The 20,812-nt window shown below is 54.0% G+C and overlaps 1 protein-coding gene across 5 annotated transcripts in view; it reads right to left on the reverse strand.

Annotated features, from left to right (window-relative positions):
- HIVEP3 (HIVEP zinc finger 3) overlaps positions 1 to 20,812 on the reverse strand; it is a 457,593-nt gene that overhangs the window by 40,959 nt on the left and 395,822 nt on the right. For all 5 annotated transcript variants that reach the window (XM_041738462.1, XM_041738466.1, XM_041738463.1 and 2 more), the window contains 2 exons: positions 14,406 to 20,028; positions 9,790 to 9,935 (listed from right to left, as the gene is read on the reverse strand). In XM_041738462.1, the coding sequence (XP_041594396.1) occupies positions 9,790 to 9,935; positions 14,406 to 19,478 (5,219 nt within the window). In that variant the 5' untranslated portion in view covers positions 19,479 to 20,028. The remainder of the gene's footprint in view (positions 1 to 9,789; positions 9,936 to 14,405; positions 20,029 to 20,812) is intronic.

Consider the following 20,812-nt stretch of genomic DNA (forward strand, 5'->3'; position numbering starts at 1 on the left):
GGTCCAGGCCTCGCAGGTGCAGAGTCCTCAGCTCTGAGGAGCCGCAGCGTGTTGGGGTGAGGATCCCACTTCCCACATCCCTCTCCCCCAGGCTGAGCTCCATGCCTCCTCAGATCCCCTGCTGGAACCTGGGGTTGTGGGGGGAGGTGCAGCGGCTGCTTGAGAAATGGATTCTCCTTTAAATTTTAATAGGATGCATTTAGGTCTTCTCTGACAGTGCTCCGGGCCCCGGGGACTCTGGCCCCAGCCCACTCAGACACTCAGTCTGCCCCATGATCAATATGGCTTTTCTCTTTTCCATTTTGCTTTCATGCTGGTTTTTTTTTTTTTTTTTTTTTTCCTGTCCGTGACTTGGGTTTCGTAGTGACATGATCGGCTCTCTCTAATGCCTGGAGTGAGTGTTCCCTGGGAAGCCCTGTGAGGACTTAGGAGAAAGACGCCAGGCCAGTACCTGAGTGTCGACCTCCCTCGGAGCCATAGCCAGGCACACCTCGGAGATACCTCAGGTTCACTTCAGACCTTGCAATAAAGCAAGACAGACGGATTTTGGGGTTTCCAAGTGTTGACCCTACGCAGTGTGTAGTCTAGTAAGTGTGTAATAGCGTTAGGTCTGGAAGGTGCACAGACCTTAGTTTACAAACACTGTATTGCTACAGAAATGCAAACCATCATCTGAGCTTTCAGTGACTCATCATCCTTCTCATCAGTGCTGGTGGCTGCTGGCCAGTCAGGGTGGCGGCGGCTGAAGGCTGCGATGTGGCGATTTCGTAAAAGAAGACAGTAATGAAGGTTGCTGCCTCCATGGACTCTTCCTTTCACGATTTCCCCATAGCACGTGACACTGTTTGACAGCAAGTCACCCACAGGAGGACTTCTTCACAAATCGGAGTCAGTCCTCCTAGACTCTGCTCGGTGCATGGAATGTCCTAAATCCTTCGCTGTCATTGCCACAATCTTCACGGCATCCTCCCCGGGGAGGAGATCCCATCTCAGGAAACCACTTTCTTTGTCCACCCATAAGCAGCAGCTCCTCACCCGTTCAGGTTTGGTCACGAGATCGCAGCGACTTAGCCACAACTTCAGGCTCCCCTTGTCATTCTAGTTCTCTTGCTCTTTCCATCTCGTCTGCAGCTACGTCCTCCACTCAAGTCGTGAACCTCTAACGTCTCAAAAAACGACTCTCCGCAAGTGAAATGAGGTGTGCCTGTATTTTTATTGGAGGGGATAATCTTCACAAAGGAATAGCCTTCCCGGGAACCTCAGTGGTTTCCCGGGAACAGAAATTTCCCGCCCTTGTTTTCAGAATAGCCATTCTGATTGTTGGCCAAGACCCAGAGCCGGGATTGGGTCCCTCCCTGCTCCCCAGCCCAACCATCAATCCTGCTCCCAGGCCAGCCAGCATCTTCCCTCCTGCTGTCCCACAGGAAGTGTCCCCTTCTCAACACTGCTTTGGTCCCACCTGCTTGAACCTTCTCCTGCACCCTGCCCCTTGCCAGAAGTCATGCCTCGAAGCACCAGGACCCCTCGGTTTAAACACTCACCTTCCACTCTTTTTAGTCCCTCCTCCCATTTTCTCTGCTTCCCTCCACAGCCAACCTCTTGGGATGGAGGTTTCCCTACTCCTGATGCCTCCACTCTTCATCTCAGCCCATGCCACTGGGATTCGGCCCTGACCCAAACAGCTCCCATCAAGGCCACCAGAGACCCCCCCGGTGGCCACCTCCCAGGGACACTGCCTGTCCTCACCTTCCCGGGCCTCTGAGCAGCACTCAGCACACCTGACCACCCCCTCCTTAAACACCGTCTCCTCCTGGCTTCTAGGACCTCTCACTCTGCTGGGTGTCCTGCTCCTCTGGCTTTTCCTTCTCAAACTCATTGCACCTTTGTCTTGATCAGCCTCCAACTGCTGGTGGATCCCGGGCTGGGTCCTGGATGTCCTTTCCTTTTCTCTCATTCTATCTCCCCAGGGGACCTTCTTAGGGGACCCACTCCCTAAGTCGCATCCATGCATTGACAAACACATATCCCAGTGTGTGTTTCCAGCTCGGGCCTGGCCTCTGAATGCCAGGCTCACCTGTCGGGACTGCCAAACACCCCCCTGAACACCCGGGAATGTGACTGGCGTCTCGAAATTACCATGTCTACCAAGTCTTGATCTCCCTCCCCCAAACCTCCTTCTCACTCCTCAGCCCTCCCTGCGCACCTCAGTCAATGATACCACCATCCATCCACCGTCCCTCGAGTCAGAAGCAGGGTGGTCTTTTTTGATTCCAAGCTTTTCTTTCTCCCCCTCCATACTCAATGCACCGGAAGGCCTACAGCCACATTCCCCATCGCAGCCACTGGATGTCTCACGTGGGCTCTGCAGTAGCCTGCCCTTCTGTGCCCCACTCCTACCCCCTCCCAAAGTCCAGGTCACATTCCTTAGGAGAGATGGGGCAACAGGATTTGGGGGGGGGAGGAGAAAAAGAGAACAAAGCCCAGTGTGGGCACATGTGATGGGGCTCGACATTTGATTCCCCAGCCTTCTGGGGCCACACTCAGAGCTGCCCATCCACACTTACTATTTGAGAGAGAAGTCTGAGAATGAGGAGAGTCTAGGAAGAAGGCAGGGCCCCACCAGCCTGGACTCATCTGGGCCCCCCAGGGTCCCCCAGGGCCACTTCTTTCCAGCCCCTAAGACACAGGGGGTCTGCTCAGCCTGGGAGCTGGCATCCCGAGAGCCAGCCCTTTTTGGCATCACATGTTTCATCTTGACCTTTAATGGTTGCAGGACAGGTGAGCAAGCAAATGACCTTGGCTGCCCACCCCAGACGCTGGCCCCATCACTGACACCATCTGACTTTCCCTGCCCCGGATCAAGCCTGATTCCAGGTGCCCAGCCTGGTTCAGCCCTGACTCTTGTCCTTGCTCCTTCCTGAGACCCATAGCCTTGATCCTACTCACAGGTTCAAAGAGCTGCTGAGACCAGGGACCTGCAGTCTCACCTACAGTCTCCTGACCAGGCTGGAGGGAGATTCCTTCATTTTATAAACATGCTCTAGCACTGCCGTATGTGCCAGGCACCTTTCTCAGCATCAGGGATACGGCAATGACCAAATACAATTCCTGCCTTTTCACAGAGCTTGCATTCTGGTGGAGGAAATAGAAACAAACTAGTAGATACATGGAAAAAAAATAAAACAGGGAAGGGGAATAAGAAATGCCAGAAAAGGGTACAAGTGGGTAGGTAGTCTGGGGAGGCTTCACTGAAGGGTAACTAAAAGAAGTGAGGGAGCCATGAGACTCCTGGGAAAAGTGCTCCAGGCACAGGGCACAGCAAGTGCAAAGGCCCTGAGGCAGAAGCATGTCTGACAAACAACAAAGAGGCCACTAGCTGTAGGTGAGAGAGCAGGGGTAGAGTGGCAGCCAGTGGCCAAGGAGGAGCTGAGGCCAGCACACACAGGCTACTCGAGGGCTGTGGAGGGTGCAGGACAGCAGTGACAGGATCTGTTGACATTAAACAGGAAATAAGATCCCTATGGTTGCTGGGTTGAGAACACAGTGTGGTGGGAAAGGGGGGGAAGCAGGCGATTATAGGAGGACACTGTGATAATCCAGGTGAGAAATGGCAGTGGCTTGACCCAGGAGGTGAGGGAAACAAATAGGAAGATTCTGGATATGGTTTCAAAGGCTGGGTTGACAAGATTCACTAATGGACACGAGACACAGCAGTCTGGGGCTGAACATCTGGAAAAATACGGTTGCCTGTGCAGAATCTGAACAAGTGACTTTGCTTCTCTCTTTCAAAAGACACTCCTTCCACCTCTGGTCCCTTACACGACTTCCAGAAGGACATTCAGCAAGTGTGCAGTGATGGACATAGTTTCTCTACCCATACACCACAACCTGCACATTACCAACTCTGGAGTGGTATGCATTTTTCATTCCATTGTGGATTTTTAGAGTGGTTTACTGGATGAGATTTTGCTTACACCTATCCCCAAAGCTCCAACTTATCACTATTTATTTGATTCATAATTTTATCAATTTGTTCCTCAACACATATTACAGAGATAACAAATATTATTTTTTTAGAGATAACAAATATTGCCAAAGACATAATTCAACATCGTCCTTAATGTGGAGTTCACAGGATGGTGGGGCTAGGCAAGGCAGAAATTCGGAACTTTAGGATGAAAAATAATGATACACTTGTAGGCCCCAAAGTCCAAGAAGAAATGGGTTTCTGAAAAATTACCGAGAAAGAGAATCACCTTTAATTTTTTTTAAATGAAAACATATTCTCTCCAAGCGAATAAGCACACACACATGCACACACACACACAGAAGGAGTGCACCATAAAACATGTTGCGTACGCTGCATGATCTCTCAGACTTGAATAAAATAAATTCAGCTATTAGAAATGAAAATACATGAGATAGAAAAGCACATCTGTTCAAAATAAAACTCCCTCAAACGGAGCAACATTGAATTAAGTCGACTTTTAAAATAAATTCTTTGACAATTGTACCAAGAACCCGATGAGTAACCGTGGTTCTCAGCATCTGCGTGTGTTGTTCCAAGGATGAGTTCACCGAGCGCAGTGGACATTACACAGATGGCCAGAGACCTGACACGACGCCCCGGCGAGAGGTCCAGCTGGACATACGAGTCTGGGAGACATCAGCCTTCAGACAGTGTATCGAGTCACCTTGGGAGTTTAGAGAGAGAAAAGGGGTGTCCTGGAGACCGAGCCCTAGGAACCCTAATGTTTAGAAATAAGGAGATGATGGGAAATCACCAAAGACGATGAGAAAGCACCACTGGCAAAGGAAGAAGACCAACAAAGATGGTGCTCTGGAAACCAAAGGGTTACAAGGAAGGGGGAAGGAGGAGGGAGCCACTGTGTCGAATGCTGCCAGCAGGTTAGGGAGGAGCAGAAGTGAGAACTGACCACAGAATTCTACAGGGTGGATGGCACCGTTGAGCTTGATAAGAGTAGTTCTGAGGTGTGAGGAGCCCAAAGGCCCACCTGGAATGGACTCAGAGAGAATGGGAGGAGAGACAGGAAGGTGAGCGAGGGTAGTTAACAGCTTCTAGAGTTTTTCCTTAAAGGGCAGCAGAAAAATCTGGAGATGTAGGCCCTTCAGTCAAGGGAGTATTTTTAGGGTGGGAAACTTTGAGTTTGGATATGCTGAACTGAATGGGCTAGGAGGGGGATAACGGCGGCAGTGATGGGTTGGGGTACACTGGGTAGGCGAGGATGGATGGGACCCAGCACCGTCCGACAGGAGCCCAGCTGCTTTCAGCTCAGCAGCGGAGTGATGCAGTTGGCAGGGTCTGGGACAGAGTCCTCCTGAAAGCCTGAAGGGCTCAGGGGGCAGCCCTGGGGAACCCCGTGTCCATGAGTCACCCGATGGACCTCACTGGCCCACCCATAGCGGAGCTGCTGTTCCCCTGCCCTGGATTCCAGTTCCGAGCTGAGGCTGGGCTCCCCTCTAAACACTGCCCCCTCCCCCAATCCCTTGCTCCCTGCCCATGGCCAGCTGTCTGCATCCCCACCCTGGCTGGGCCTGGCCTCCCTGGCTCTTGTGTCTGAGCTCATCATTCCCTGCAGACCTGAGCACCAACCTCCCCAACCCTCAAGGCTCGAATGACCACTTTCTGCAGCCGGGTGGTTCTTACTCATTCCAGTCTCTCCTTCTTCCACACCAGCCCTTGGGGCTAAGCTCCCAGCTTTCCTTGCAACAAGTGAACTTGAGTTAGGACAATATAGGCATTACCCTCAATGAACAATATAACTTTGTATGTGTGAAAACAACATTCCCTAACAAAGGAGCCCTTCTAAAACAACCAAGGCAAATGCATAGGTGCTGGGTGAGAGCGCCAACACATTCCTGATGGGCACTCCCAGAGCCCGGCTGGAAAATGCAGGCTTTGTTTGGGTGTGGAAGTGATGGGGAACGAAGGGAGGGGGCTGTGTGCCAGGAAATGAATGCAATAAATGGGGACTGATGCAGAGTGTGCACAAAGCGAGGGCCCAGGACCCAAGTCAAGAGGGGTCCTGGAATGAACTTTAGGGCCAATGTTATTCCAGAAGTAACACGGAGAACTAGGGAGTGTGGGGGCAGCTGGGAGGTTAGTTAAAAGAGAGGGTTGAGTACCGCCTCTGAAGGCCGGAGAGGACTTGGCAGTGGGCAGAGCTCAGCCGGGCACAGAGGGTGACGTACAGCAGGGGCAGGTCAGACTGCAGGTCCAGGAAGATCAGCCTGTGTTTTAACTGGATTCTGGGGCTCAGGCCACCATAGGAGGCCCTGGGGCTGAAGAACCACGATCAAAGACACTCAATGGCTCCCACATGGGAGTCTGGAGAGAGGGAGACCAGAGACAGGGCACAGGGAGTAAGGGAGATCACACCCGAGCCATGAACCACTTCGTGTGTACACCAGAATTTGTGGGCTCACTGGAAGGTGGGGATCAGGAGCAAAGGCACCCAAAATGATGCTAAGGTTTTGAGCGTGAAGGTCTGGGTACACCATCTGAGGTCTGGACATAGGAGAAGATTCTGTTGGCCGCTTGGTTAGCACCATGCTGAAAACGAGGGGACCAGGAAGCCTCAGAAGCAAGGGGATATAGATGGAGACCCAGATTTAGCGTTGTTGGCGCAGGGACAAGGTTTGAAGAAGAGAGAGGTGATGTTGATGAGAGAGAACTCTCAAGGCCAAAAGAAATCAGTCCGACTGACCAGGTACGTGTGTCACCATTACACCCAGCGACTGAGCTACCGTCCCTCTCCACCTGCCCCAGTGTCACCCATCTTTGCAGGCCGAGCCCCACGTTGTCCGGGAAGCCCCTTGTGGCTGTCCAGCCCCAGAGGTCCTCACCCGCTGGGAGCATCTCAACACTAGCAGCCCAACCTCAGCACTGGGCCTCTGATGCCACATGAACCAATCTCCAAGCATCTTGAGGGCAGACCTGCGGTTTACCCCCTTGACTCTTGGTGTCTTCTGGCACAGAGCACCCAGAAGGCATTGAATAAATGGCTCCTGCTTGATGGATTGATTACTTGATTGATTGCTGGGTTGGAGGTCAGGACGAAAGGTAGGGAGACTAGTGAGTAGCTTGACTAGTGACAAAAAGACTCATGAGCGTGGGGCTCATGGCATCTACTGCTTGTGTCTGGCTTCTCGATTTATGGCTATGAATGAGATCTACATGGATCAACAAGGGGACATCTCAACAATACTGTTGAGTAAAAACAAGTTGCAGACATATGTTAAATCCACCAGAATACTCAGCGCTGTCTACAAAATATCTCTGCCCCCCACCCATGTGCACCTCTCAACCCAAATATCTGGCCCCCCATGTGCACAGTAGGACCAGTAGGCCTGCAGTCCTCCACTCTCACTGGGGTTGGTGAGGCTGCAGGGCTTGCCCTGGCCAGTATAATGGAAGTAGAAGCTTCTGGGTGGAAGCTATATGAGCCGTTGCACACCTGACAATTTTTCATCTTTCTCAGTCTCTGTCGCCTTAGATCTCTTAGTGACTCCTAGGAACAGGAGCCTACTGCAGACCCTTATTAAACGTGTCCTGGAGTGCTATGCCTGCTTGCTGTGTTGAAAAGAGAAGAAAGAAAAAAGGAGTAAATGAGTCTAAGACAAAGAGGCCTCAGATGGGTGTGCTTGAAGGGTATATTCAGTTTCTGGGTGGGGGACACCCTCAGCGGTTTGAGGGGGATAAGAGGTTTCGTGGTTGGTTGACTGGATGGTCGCATCCTTGGCCCCATCCATGAAAGGCTGGCGGTGCCTCTAGTTACGTGACAACCAAACACAATTCTCCTCTAAGTTTCCAAGCACTCCTGGTGACAGATACCAGCCCCCAGGTAACCACGACTAGAGAGGGGTCATCAGAAGCGGTGGTGGGAGGTGCAACAGGAGCCCAGATGGGACAGCTGGGCTGCAGGAGAAGAGAATCTGACGGGTGACATTACATGGCCCTGAAGTGTTCCAACTGGCCGTGGCAAGCAGAGATTCTGGAACAGAGCAGGTGGGACTGACTAAGTGGCAACCTGGGCGGGACAGTAGGGGGGCAGGTGTGTGTGTGTGTGTGTATGTGCGCGTGCACAACGCCCAGGCCGTGGGAAGAGAAGGGGACTCAGGTGTAACCTTTGGCATTGCAGCTGAAGGCAGACCATGAGGCAGAGCTTCTAGCAGGTGCCTGGAGCTATGAACTCCCTGGGGGGGGGGGCGGGGCGGGTAGAGGCTCTTGCCAGCTGCCCTGCCCCCGCTCAGGCCTCCCAGGGAAACCAGGGCAGCAGAGGGCCGCCTGGGGGACCCGATCTCAGTCTGCAGGCAGTGGCTTCTCAGGGAAGAAGCAAACCTCTTCCTGCACTCAGCTATCTCTCAGCAGCTGAGGCCCCTCGGGGCCTCACAGACAGTTCTGGAAGCATGAGGAGAGGACGCAAGTCGCCGTGACCAGACGCATCAATCCTTGGACGAAGTCTTAGGGGGCCTCGTACGTAGCCAGTGATGTGAGAACACGGAGACACAAGAGGGCGCTCCGTTCAAATAGCAGGAGACAAACTGGTCCTTCTCCAGTTGGAAAGAGGGTTAGTATTTTGAAAAACCTTTGGTCTAGTGGTTCTCAATGGAGCCGCTACTGGAACTCCCCTGTAGGGGATGCTTCTCCCCTAGACGGTGGTATCCCCATCATTGCATTTTTTTTGTCATTCTGACTCCCTCCCACGTCACTGTGACAACCCAACTCCCCAAGTTTTGTTGCCAAACGCCCCTGCTCCTGAGAGCCCAAGCTCCTCACTGCCCCCAGAAGATGCCCTCTGGTGGCTCTGGGGAGCTTGGCCGCCTCCACTGTCCACAACTAACAGAGGAATTCGGCACCTCCCGCTTTGACCTTGTGAGTCAGGCACCCGCAGGCACTGGAGGATGGCAGGCCCCCCCAGTGACACCCCATGTTGGCTGGTGCTCACGAGGACTATCCTCCGTGGGAGGGAGGTTTCCCCTCATGCTATCGTCCCTTGGAACCGGGTAGGATGAGGGCTGCATTGATCACACTGGGGACACAGACACAGGACCCTGAGACAGACACCACAGGCTCTGCTTACAGACACCCACATCCCAGGGAGCAAACACGTGGTCACACAGAACACAGCTTGCACAAAACTTCCACAAAGCAAGTCCGAAACAAGGCACCCTGCTGAAGCCCAGAGGGCCCCCCAGAGTGAGGTGTCAGATGTTCAGATCATTAGGTTTCCAAAGATAAGCGCCAATGGTAAAAATCCAGGGATGATATTCCAAATAGTTACCGACCAACGAGCCTGGGACCAGTGTAGACAGCTGGAGTGGGCAGCGCGTTCATCATGAGCCCTGCAGACAGCCTGCGGGCAGGGCCCAAGTCCCCTGTGGGCCACCAGGCACGTCCACGTGGCCGCTTGGGCAGGAAAGAGGTGATTCTTTGGGAAATGTGCACCAAGGTAGGTGGCAGTCCGGACAGGACCGAGGGGACGCACTATCCGCCCCAATGCAGCGACTAGAAACCCATGGCCAACGTCTGAGGCAAGGAAAGGCTGAAGAAACACCCAGACTGCTGCAGGCCTCAGCTTCCCATCCCCCGCCAGGGAGCCCGGTGCTCTGAACACAGATGGCCTGCGAGTCCCACGAAGGTGGCATCTGCCGGAAAGCACCTGCGGGCCCTGCCCGGGGAGGCGCTGTCCGCCTCGGCGCAGACGGGACCGGCTCTCACTCCGCAGGAAGCAGAAGCAAACATTGCAAACCAAACATGATTCTTACCCTCCTTCGAAGATTTTGATCCTCGCTGGCTCCCCTCTTTTGGAGGCAGGAGCGTCCTCCTCCGGCTTGCCTCGCTTCTCTTCTTCCTTCTGCACTCTAGCTAGATCTTTCTGGCCTTCCGAGGAAACCAGCGAAGGGAGGTGAACCTGGCCCACCGCAGGAACGACAAAATCACTGCTGTTAAACGGGAGCAATGGGACGGCGCCCTCGATGGCACTGCACGCTTACTCTCTGCTGTGCCTGGCTCACGTACTCTTCCCTCTACCCTGTGAAGAGGGGCTAGAAGCTGCAGTTTGTGGAAGAAAGGAAACGGACCCCCGGACAGGTGAAGACCCTCCCGCAAGGCCACCTGGTTAGCTGGTGTCGAAACGGGGGCTCCCACCAGGACTTTCTCCTGGGAGGACCAGGCCTTCCCACAAAAGCTTTGTTTGCTTTCCCTTTCACACTAGCCTAGAACCTTCCGGGGACAGGTCCTCATCTTGGGTGTCCTTGGTCACACCAGCACCCAAAGCAGAGCCTGCCTCAGAGAAGCTAGCGTGAGTGATGTTGCGCACATAAATGAAGACTCCACCCCGGAGATTAACTGCTCCAATTCTGTCTTATAGATCAGGAAATCAAGGTCACTCTGCAAGTGAAGGGCATTGCCAGGAGCAGAGTGCGGGTCTGAGGGCCCTGACCAAGGCTGTGCATCTCACTGATGGCCACGCACCTGGACGGGGGTGTGCAGGCTCTGGCCGGTAGTCTAAGGGAACCCATGCTCTACAGAGCTATGGGCCTCAGTGGTGAGAGCTGGCTCAGGAGAGCTGGCTCACACTGCCATCTAGACCCTCTGATGGTAGCAGCAGGTGGGCCCACCTTTGAATAGGGAGCTGTGATGCAGGGCTGGGGGCTGGGGCCAACAGTGCCCAGAGTGAGATTCTCATCCTACTTCACACCACTGCCAATTAAGGTCACATTTACAGCCAGTGGGAGAAAGCAACCATGTCTCCCGGTGCAGAGATAATCTAAACCACCAGTACCTGTGCCAGCCGTCATGCCTGTCCCTATGCGGGTGGGTTGGGCTGAGCAGAAAGGTAGCTGGTTGGGAATCAGGGGATCTGATTCTTAGCACCACATAGGCCACCACTGCGTGCTGAGCCACCCTTGGGTGGATTGTTTCTCTCTCTGGGATTAGTTCATCTCTGAGGGGATTTAGATCATCTTGAAGATCCATTCCAGGGCCAACATCTATGACTCAGTGCCCTCCCACCCCACTCACACAGTTTCTTCAGAATTGGAGATGAGGAGTGCAAACCAAGTGAGGCCATGGATTGCTGCCTTGGCAGGAGGCAATGGACTTTGTGCAATGCCCATGGATTTCCAGAGCATGCTGTTTTTACTATCTCATCTGGGCCATCTGTGGAATGACCAAGGGGCCTTCCATAGGCTGATGGATGACTTCTCTCTCACCACCAGCTGTGATGTCTGGGTGAAGCTAGATGAGGCTGGTTTGGACAGCAACACACTACTCTATCAGGAAACGCTGTTGGAACTGAGTAGGGGGCGAGGTGGGGGACCAGGAATCCATGTTGGCTTTTATTTTTTTAAATTTTTAAATTTATTTATGATAGTCACACACACAGAGAGAGAGAGAGAGAGAGAGAGAGAGAGGCAGAGACATAGGCAGAGGGAGAAGCAGGCTCCATGCACCGGGAGCCCGACGTGGGATTCGATCCCAGGTCTCCAGGATCGCGCCCTGGGCCAAAGGCAGGCGCCAAACTGCTGCACCACCCAGGGATTCCCCCATGTTGGCTTTTAAAGACAATAATATGATTGTCTTTGAATTGTAAAAATGATTATTGAGTGCCAGCGTGCCAAGCACTATTCTAAACACACTTTGTATATTTTTTTTTTTTTACTTTGTATATTTTAACTCAGTTATCTTCACAGCCCTGTGAGCTATTTTTAATATCTCTAGTTTATAGATGAGGAAACCAAGGCACAGATGGAAGAGGTAACTGGCCCAAGGTCACACTGCTAGTAAGTGAGGTAGTGGGATTCAAATCGGGGTAATTTGGCACTGGAGTCCTGGTTTTCAATCTGTTTGCAGTATGTGGTTGTCAAAAATGATCCCCAAGGAGAAAAAAAAAAGCAGTAGAAATTGAGGAATGGAATGTGGCTTCAAAGTGATGTTTGTAATAAGCTTCGGTTTCTTCAGGCCTTATATATTTTTTAAAGATTTTATTTATTTATTCATAGACACACACACACACACACACACACACACACACACACAGAGAGAGAGAGGCAGAGACACAGGCAGAGGGAGAAGCAGGCTCCATGCAACAAGCCTGATGTGGGACTCGATCCCACGTCTCCAGGATCACACCCCGGGCTGCAGGCGGCGCTAAACCGCTGCGCCACCGGGGCTGCCCTCTTCAGGCCTTATATATGGGGAAAAAACTACCTGTGACCCAACTCAATCCTGATAGAGTGGCCTAGAACTACATGAAGACAGTTTGGAAGATTTTTAAAATGCTAAGATAGCCTAAAGGGCCTTTTCAGAGCTACTAACAAACAATGGAAGCTACAAGATGACAAACTCAGTAAAGAACTTTTTAAAGGCACTGCCCAAAGATGGGTTGTGTTGTACCAAGAGGTAGTGAGCTCCCCATCACTGGAGATATGCAAGCAGAGGCCAGAGATAGAGGCATGTATGTGGGAAGGCATAAAGCCATGGGCCATGCAGTTACGTTAAGGCACTGGATTGGTGCACTTCTGGTAGGAAACAGGCCAGTGAATCGAATGAATTATTCCAAGGAAAAGTTTGTAGGTTTCAGCTCATTTTATGAAAGCAGTATTTTATTTTATTTTGAAAGCAGTATTTTAAACAAAAGATTCCCCAACTCGATTAAGCTAAATTAACTCTTCCCTTTTTTTTTTTAAATGGCCTTTTAGTGTATAGTCATTAAAACAGAGAGGCAGTCCAGATCATTTGAAAGGGCTTCAAGGCGAGGTCTAGGTTTGAATCCGGGCTCTGCCATTTATTAACTGCGCACCTGTGTACAGGCTACCTAACACCTCTGTGAATTGGCCTTCTCCTCCATAAAATGGTGATATAGTACCCTTTCAAGGTGGTTGTGAGGATGAAAGTAAAGTTCCACACTACTTGGCCCACAGCAGGGGCACAAGAAGTCATAAGTGTGAATATAATTACAACAGCATCTTGGGCATAGTTTTTGCCAGTAGGACACAACGGAGAGCACATTGGTCATGATGTTTACAGCAAAAGTGGACATCTCGTCTAGGGATGCCTGTAGACTGACAAGGATATTCAGAGAACATATCTGGGAAACGATCCTGTGAAGAGTCAGCTGAGCTAAGGACAAATTCTGAGCACAAAAGGCACTCGGTGATAAAAGGGAGGAAACGAATATAGGAGGTGCCTCTGAACACAGCTTTGTTCATGTATCTGGGATATGAATTTAGTTTAGTGGATTTATGCCTGATTTGATTAAAGTGTCTGGTCTGAAAACACATTGTTGAACATTTTAAAATCTGCAGTCACTTTTACGGTTTTCTTTCCTCAAATAATTGCAAGAAGAAAAATCAATCATCTGGAGTCAGACAGGTCTAAGTTCAAATTCTGGGTATGCCCGTTACTTGCCGTGTGACCTTGACATCTCTCACCCTCTGACACTTGGGTCTCTCCTCTATAAATAGGAGATGGTACTGCTGCCTTGCAGGTAGGGACAAGCACTTAATTGATTTGGCACAGTACTTGGCACACTGAGGCTACTCAAGCAACAAGTTCAACTCTTACTCCACAAACACCAAGTCGGCATAACATTGCATGGCCTAGATGCCCAGGCCAGCCTTCTCAGGGTACGGGGGTGTCATGTATCTGAAGCAAAGCTGGAATGATCAAATTTCAAATTTCCTGAACTTGCAGGGGTCAGTTACTCTATGGCTCCTGGAGCAGCCTCGGGTCAGAGGCCCTGGAGGGTGCATGTGACAAGCCCTCAGTCAGGGCCAGGTGCTCCCACACAGCACAGATGGGTCAGGCTGTGAGTGCTCTTACCCCTACTGGTGATGAGGAACATGGCAGTCGAGCTCTGTGGGCTGTCCCACTCATAGGAGGGAAAGAGTGGGTATTTTGGGAGCTTCTTGTATCACATTCTAGAAACTCGGGTACAAGAAGATTTTGAGTGGTACCAGAGAATGGAAATAGCGGGTGTGGAGAATAAGAAAAGCAAGAAAAGGCTAACAGAACTTGTGGGTGGCATTAAATTTTGAAATTGCTGCAGGCTTTCCTATCAGCCTACTCAGTCTTTTGGAGAGTTATTTTTTCATGGCTTAGATGGCGTCTTTGATTTTATAATAGCAGCTAACGGGGACGCAGGATCACCTCAAAGCTCACTTTACTGAGATGTATCTAGTCTAGTGATGTGAGGAACACACCGACAAAGAAACCCAATAAATACATTTTTCCTTTTGAGGTGGCCAGTCACAGTGGACGGAGAGGAAATCTGCCCAGTCATCTGGCTCTAGTTACGTAAACGGACCCTGAGGGGGACGTGGCCTTAAAAGCTCAGCAGAGGCTTGCCAACTCAGCGGGAAGAACAAGGATGACTTACCTCTGTCATGCGGGGCTTGCGGGAGCTGGATGGCACAAGCCTTCCTGTCTCAGGATGCGGAGCTGTGGCCATGGTGTATGTTTCTTTGCTCACCTTCTGCTTAGACCTCAGGAGGGACAAAGCAGCTTTAGTGGAAACCCCCGGAAGGTTGGGGTTGTACAAACTTATGCACCAACCAGCGTAAACAGAGGACCTCCTATCTGCATGCTGGATGTGATTTGGCTTAATGTAGTTTAAATAGCACCAACTGACATTAGTGGTCGTGTGAAGGCTGGGGAACTGCAGTACCTTCTTTGAGTCCGTACCTTCTTGTGGCTTTGCTGGTCTTGGGGACGTTTCTGACAGAGGCAGCGAGCTGGAAGGTGCCAGTGGAGGGAGGTCAGGTTGTTCCTTGGAATCTTCTTTCTTCACACTCAGTGGGGGCAGCCCTCTCCGGTGAGGCTTACCAGATGGCTGGGCATATTCCTTCAAAGCCTCTGAGCCTGGGGCCGTCACATGGGGCAGTGAGGAGTGAGGAAGGGGAGTCATTTCCTTGGGGTCCGATGGATCTGAAGATAGGCTGGACACCGTTTCCAGCTCCCTCCTGCCCTGGCCCTGGCTGCCCAAGTGGGATTTCTCTGGCCTCTTGCCATCCTCCGTGCTGGTCAGCACCACGCTGCATGGCTTTACCAGCTCGAGTTTTTCATCTGCCTTGGAAGCCTCCTCTTCCTTCACCCTTTTTTGCTGCTGGGTCTCCATGGTGAGTTCAAGGCTGCCAGCTGGTGAAAGGACGCGTTTGCTCCCCCCCACTGTTGAAGAGCTCCCCTCCAGGCTCAAGACACTCTCCGATGACAGGGAAGTGCCTTTTCTTTCAGGAAATGTCACAGGCACTCTCAAGTATGGAGTCGGAAAACCTCTGCTCTGCTCTTCACTTACCCTGGCCGATCCAGGCCCAACCTCGTACACATCTGTCCCACACACAGTCGTCCCTTTGCATGGGGGCTCCTCGTACTTAGGAAGAGTCACAGTTGCTGAGCTGCCTTGGGACTGGGTGACCAGGATCTGGGAGAGGGTGGTGTACATGGCACTGCCATAGGATGGCATGTTGGTCTGAATGCGGACGGGCACAACCAGGGACACCATGGTGTCTGGACAGGCAGGCAGGGTCAGCGGAGGGGCTGAGGTGGGTGCCGAGCAGCTGGCTGGGGGAGCCACGGGGGGAAGCGGGACGTCACTGCTGTACTCTGTGCTGGGGGAGAGGCCGGTGGTTCCTGTCGCCAGCGGGGCCAGGCTGGTTTTGATCTGGGGCAGATGGCTTTCCACATCACCAGGGAGCGGAAGTGGGAACTGGGATTGCAGAGGCAGGAAAAATCCAGAAGAGAGCGCTGACGAGGCAGGGTACGGCACAGGGAGAAACGAAGGGGGCTGCCGGAAGGGGATGCTGGCTGGGTGAGGCATGAGCTGGGGGAGGTGGAGCTGGCCTGGGTGCAGAACGGTAGGCTGGAGAGGAAGTGGCGGGGCTTGAAATAGGGTAGGGGGAAGCGGGGGCATGGAGTACGGTGCAGAGAGGAGGCTGGACATAGCCTGGGTGGAGAAGAATTCTGAAGACTGTCCTGGCTCATGCTGTAAGAGGTGCTGGAAGGAGAAAAGAGAGACGGGCGGGGGCAGGTATGGCTTCTCGTGCAAGGGGAGCTGGGCGATGGGGTGATGGAACACCTGCAGGGCTTCTGTATAGGGCGGAGTGGACCCCAGCGGGGGTCTGTCCTGCACCTGGCTCTTGCCTCCCGGGTGTCCACTGTGCGAGGTGGCCGCTGAGGAAATCTGGGGCAACGAGCTCTTGGTGGAAGGCTTACTGCATGAGGGCTTTGGTTCCTCGCTCTCCTGTCTTCCCTTGGGGGTGCCCTCAGGCTCGGTCTCTGGAGGCCTGCTCAGAGAGGCCTGTCTCACCAAAAAGCACTTCCTTCTCTCTGGTGGGGCGGCCGGGGTGGCCAGGGCTGCTGGAGCTGCCGGGGCTGGCCCGGAAGGGCCTGTCAAGGACAAGCTGCCGTAGTCGAATGATTTGCTGCGTGTCTCGGTCATATGGGCAGAGTGGGAAATGTTGGGGCTCTGCTCTGAGGCTGACCTCCGCATCTCTCGGGCATGTGGGTGGTGGCTGGGGACGGTCAGCATGTGGGTGCCCAAGGGTTTGGGACGTGGGTCAGACGAGAGCCCGGCGGCCTCGGCTTTTCCGTGGTCATCCCTCTCGAAGGAGGCGGAGTGGCTGGACCCGCTCAGAGAGACACTGCTCTCCTGGCTGGGGCTGCGAGACAGGGGTGCGGAGGACTCAAAGCTGGACTCCCCCGATGACTGGGCCATCTCCGCCAGGCGCAGCCTCTTCTTCTTGGGTGGCAGCTTCTCGGCCGGGAGCTGGGCAAGTGTCTGGCTGCGCTGGGGCCACTGGAATTCCTCTGTCTTCTCGGGTTCCTTAGGGGGCGGCTCGGGCTCCGTGTCTGGCCGGTCGGGCTCCTCGGTCACCAGGATCTCGGGGACCTGAATGTTGGGCTGGCGGACCAGCCTGGGCTGCAGGGAGTGGGCCGAGCGTCCGTGCGGGGCAGGCGGGGGAGAGGAGAATGGGGCCGGGGGCTTGTCTTCCCCTTCCAAGCCACTGGGCTGCTCCATAGAGTCGGACTTCTCGAAGGAGCTGGTGTGCTGGATGACAGAAATTTCTTTGGATATGGTTCTCCTCTCCTTCCCTGACTCTAGACCAGACCCTGGCTTGGGAGTCCTTGGCTGGAAGCCCGTGGGTCCCTCCAGGGAGGGCACTGACTTACTTGGTTCTGCTGGTGACTTGGTGGACTCCAGGGGAAGGTTCCGAGCAGCCTCGGATGGCCCGGGGCCGCCAAACTGACTTTTCATGGACTCAAAGGCAGGTGGCTCCTCCTCGTCCCCAAGGCTCTTCTCTTTCCTCCTCTTCCTCAGTGGAGTGAGCTCCAAGGTGGTCCCCAGTTTATAATGCATCATCTGGGGCCAGGGCTCGTGCTCAGCCTGACTCTTTTCGGCTTCTGGGGATGCGTGAGCACCTGCAGGGACGGGCTTCGTGATCTGAAGCTCCGAGCAGTAGTACTTCCTATGGGCCTCGTAGTTGTCCCTTTTCTTGTACCGAGCACCACATATGTTACATTCATAGATCACCCCTTTCGTTTTCAAACCCTTCTTGGTCTTTTTGGTGAGTTCGCTTTCCTTGGTTTCTGGCTCGTCTGAGGCTTTGGAGGCCACGTCTTTGCTACTGGGCCCCGGCTCCTCGGAACTGTACTCCCCTCCCAAAGGTAGTTCGATGGCCGGCTGGCGCTTGAGCATCCGGGGGTGGGAGGTAAACACGTGACTGCTGCGGCTCAGGGCTTCAGAGTCGGTGATGTGGTCGTCGAAGGAGTAGCTACCTCGGAAGGTGTGGTGGGGGGTACTGAGGGTGCAGGTGGCAGAAGGCATTGAGTGGCTTCTCAGCAGAGGCACAGGGGGGGTGGTGCTGGGCGGGTGCTGGAGGCTCAGCAGTGATTGTTCAGGTTTGCTTGTCTTGTCGCCGTGGGACGTCAGGGGCTCCCGGTAGAGGCTGGATTTGGGGGACTCCATGCTGCTGCGCCTGGACAGTGAGCTCCTCCTCGGCTTCACGCTGTCGATCTCGCTGGTGTCCACCACGGCCTCGTTGATGGTGATGAGCTTGGTGATGTGCTCGATGACCTGCGTCCGGGGCACAGACAAAGGCACCAGGCTGGGCTTGTCTTCGGAGGACAGGGGCAGGAGGGGCTGGGTGGAGGTGGCCGTCAGCATGGCTGTCCGCTGCCCGATCCGCCCGCACTTGCCAAAGATGATCTCGGCGTAGGACCTGGCGTTGGTGTTCGGGGGGCTGACCTGCTGCTCAGCGCTCTCAGAGCGGGAGAAATACCCAGATTCTGTGCTCCCTTTGCTGCCTGGGCTCAGAAACGCCTGCTCGTCCATCACCTTCTTCCTCTCACTCAGGCGGAGGGCCAGCTTCTGCTTTATGGTGTGGGTGTCTTCGGGTTTCTGGCTCAGGGGGTGTTCGGATGAGGGTTCCGTGAATGGAGCGGGGTCCTCGAGCGATGGGGTCGAGCTGGACTGGGACAGGGAGCAGCGATCGTGGCTGGAGCCCTGGCTCCCGGAGCTGTACAATCCGCTGGACAGGAGCGGGTGCTTGGGCCTGGGGGAGAGCTCTGCGGGGTGGGCGGATGCGGTGCCTGTTTCGTCCTCTGAGTCTGTGCTTTCCCCCTCAGTGGGCTCCTCGAACTCCTCCCCGGGGATCCTCTCCATCTCTAGCCCTGGGGGGTACATCTCGCCACCCACTCCCGAGGCCAGGCCAGCCTTGATGCGGTGGGCATGGGACTTCCTGTGCTTGTACAGGTTACTCTTGGTCTTGAAGGAGAAGCCGCAGGGGCCGCAGGGGTAGGGCCGCTCGCCCGTGTGCGAGCGGATATGCTTCTGGAGCACACTGGGCTTGGCGCAGGGCCGGCTGCAGTACTGGCATATGTACTTGCCCGGCTTCTGCGGTTTCCTCTCCTTCTTGTGCGCCTCTTCTGGGGGCTTCAGGGACACCTGGGAGGGACGGGGCACGAAGACTTTGGGGATGCCAGGCAGGTCCTCGGGGGAGATGATGGAAGCATGGGAGGGGAGGAGCTGGCTTGGTGGATGGAGCCCAGGGGTCACGAAGGAGCTTGAGGGTCCAGGTCTCATGGGGTCGACCAGCTGCCACGTGGACCCCTCCAGGAGATGCTCCGGTTTGCCAGGCGACATGAATGCTGGTGTCAGAGGGTGCTGCGGAAGCTGCGAGATGGGAACGGAGGTGTCAATGGAGGACCTCTTGGAGGGTTTCTGCTGCTGGCCGGTTTTCTCCTGAGAGCCTTCCCTAAGAACCGACGGGGGGCCCGGGAAGGGCTGCGGGGCTAGTAGCTCTTGGAGGGGGCCCTCTTGGGTGGCGGCCGTGCTGCCGCCTGGGTACGGGGTGCTGGATGCAACGCTGGCCTGCACGGCCTCTCCTTTGGTCAGCCGCTTCCGGGGACTTCCTTCAGCCTTCTTGGTGCCCTTGACACTTTGTTCAGGATCCATGACCTCCACAGAGACTTCAGATGCTATTCAGGGAGGGTTGGGGCAGGCTGCATTTATGAATAATCCAAGTGTCCCAAGGAGGCGTCTGGCTTTGGCCACATTGGTCAAGAGTTACGGAAACCAAACCCAAGATGGGCTTTGGGAGGTGGTTTTTTTTGTTTTTTTTTTTGCAAGTGTCACTGGCTGCAAGTGGACTCAGAGCAGGTCATCGGGGCCCAAACTATTCACATTGGTGAGGCATGGCCCTCTACTTTGAAGACAGAAAACGCACCGGCACTTTCTGCCTGAATGTCTGTTGTGGAAACGTCATGAAGGACGTTGATGTCGCCATCATACTGTTTCAGTTGGCAGTGGCAAGTGGCCACCCATGAGTCCCCTGTGTGCTATGCGAACGGTTGGAGGCTAGAGACATCTGTATGCACGGCCCAATCATCCCCGGTCCCGGCTCTCGAGAAGCCACGCTGGAGCCTCGGGCAGCTCTGTCGGGTCCCTTCTCCCCTTTGGTCCCGGGATGGAGAACAGCGGCCGCTGAGGGAAAATTCACGCTCTTCTACTTGATGAAAGCACACACGCAGACACACACACACATACACACACACACAAGAGAAGAGAGAGTTACTGCGATTTGTCCATGACCCGTGCAAATCAGACTCTGTGACACACAGTGATGTCCCTGAAAATTAACCAGGGAGACTCGACCCAAAGTCACAGCCCCCCACTCTCTGCACCTGATCATGGCCCTCACCTCCCTCACCTGCATTCACAGGGGTGTTGGGTGCCCAGAGTGCCACCTGCGGTTCTGAGGACTGTGGCTGTGTGGGGTGGTAGGAGTGGAAGGGGAGGGGAAGGCTCTGGGAACTGCAGGACACTTGGGGATGGGAGGCCTCAGCTCTGCCCTGAGGCAGGTTCAGCTCCCGAAGGCTCAGTTGCCCAATCTATACAATGGGGTAACATCAAGTCCTGCCTCAACTGTGCCTTGGGGCTTCAATGGAGTCCAGCAGGACAATGGCCATGGATGTCACTGGACAGATGTGGGCTTGTCCTACAGCTGGTGCAGGAGGAGGTGCGGAGGTGTTATTCAGGGATGAGCTTTCCAAGGGATAGATTATTTTCAGGTGACTCTTCTTCTTTCTCTGGCCCTGGGCTCTGAAGGTAGCCATGAGGGGCACCATTCATGGTTTTATCCTCCTTGCTAACCCAAGCCCATGTTTCATGGAAAAGCTAAAACCACCGCCCCAGCCTGTGCAAACTCACAGTCTAACACAGCCGTGGCTACTCTGCCAAACAAGAGCTGGGAGGATCATTCTGGAAGGTTCCTCCAGCTTTTCCTGGCA

The sequence above is a fragment of the Vulpes lagopus genome, chromosome 23, assembly GCF_018345385.1.
Source record: "Vulpes lagopus strain Blue_001 chromosome 23, ASM1834538v1, whole genome shotgun sequence".
Lineage (NCBI taxonomy): Eukaryota > Metazoa > Chordata > Mammalia > Carnivora > Canidae > Vulpes > Vulpes lagopus.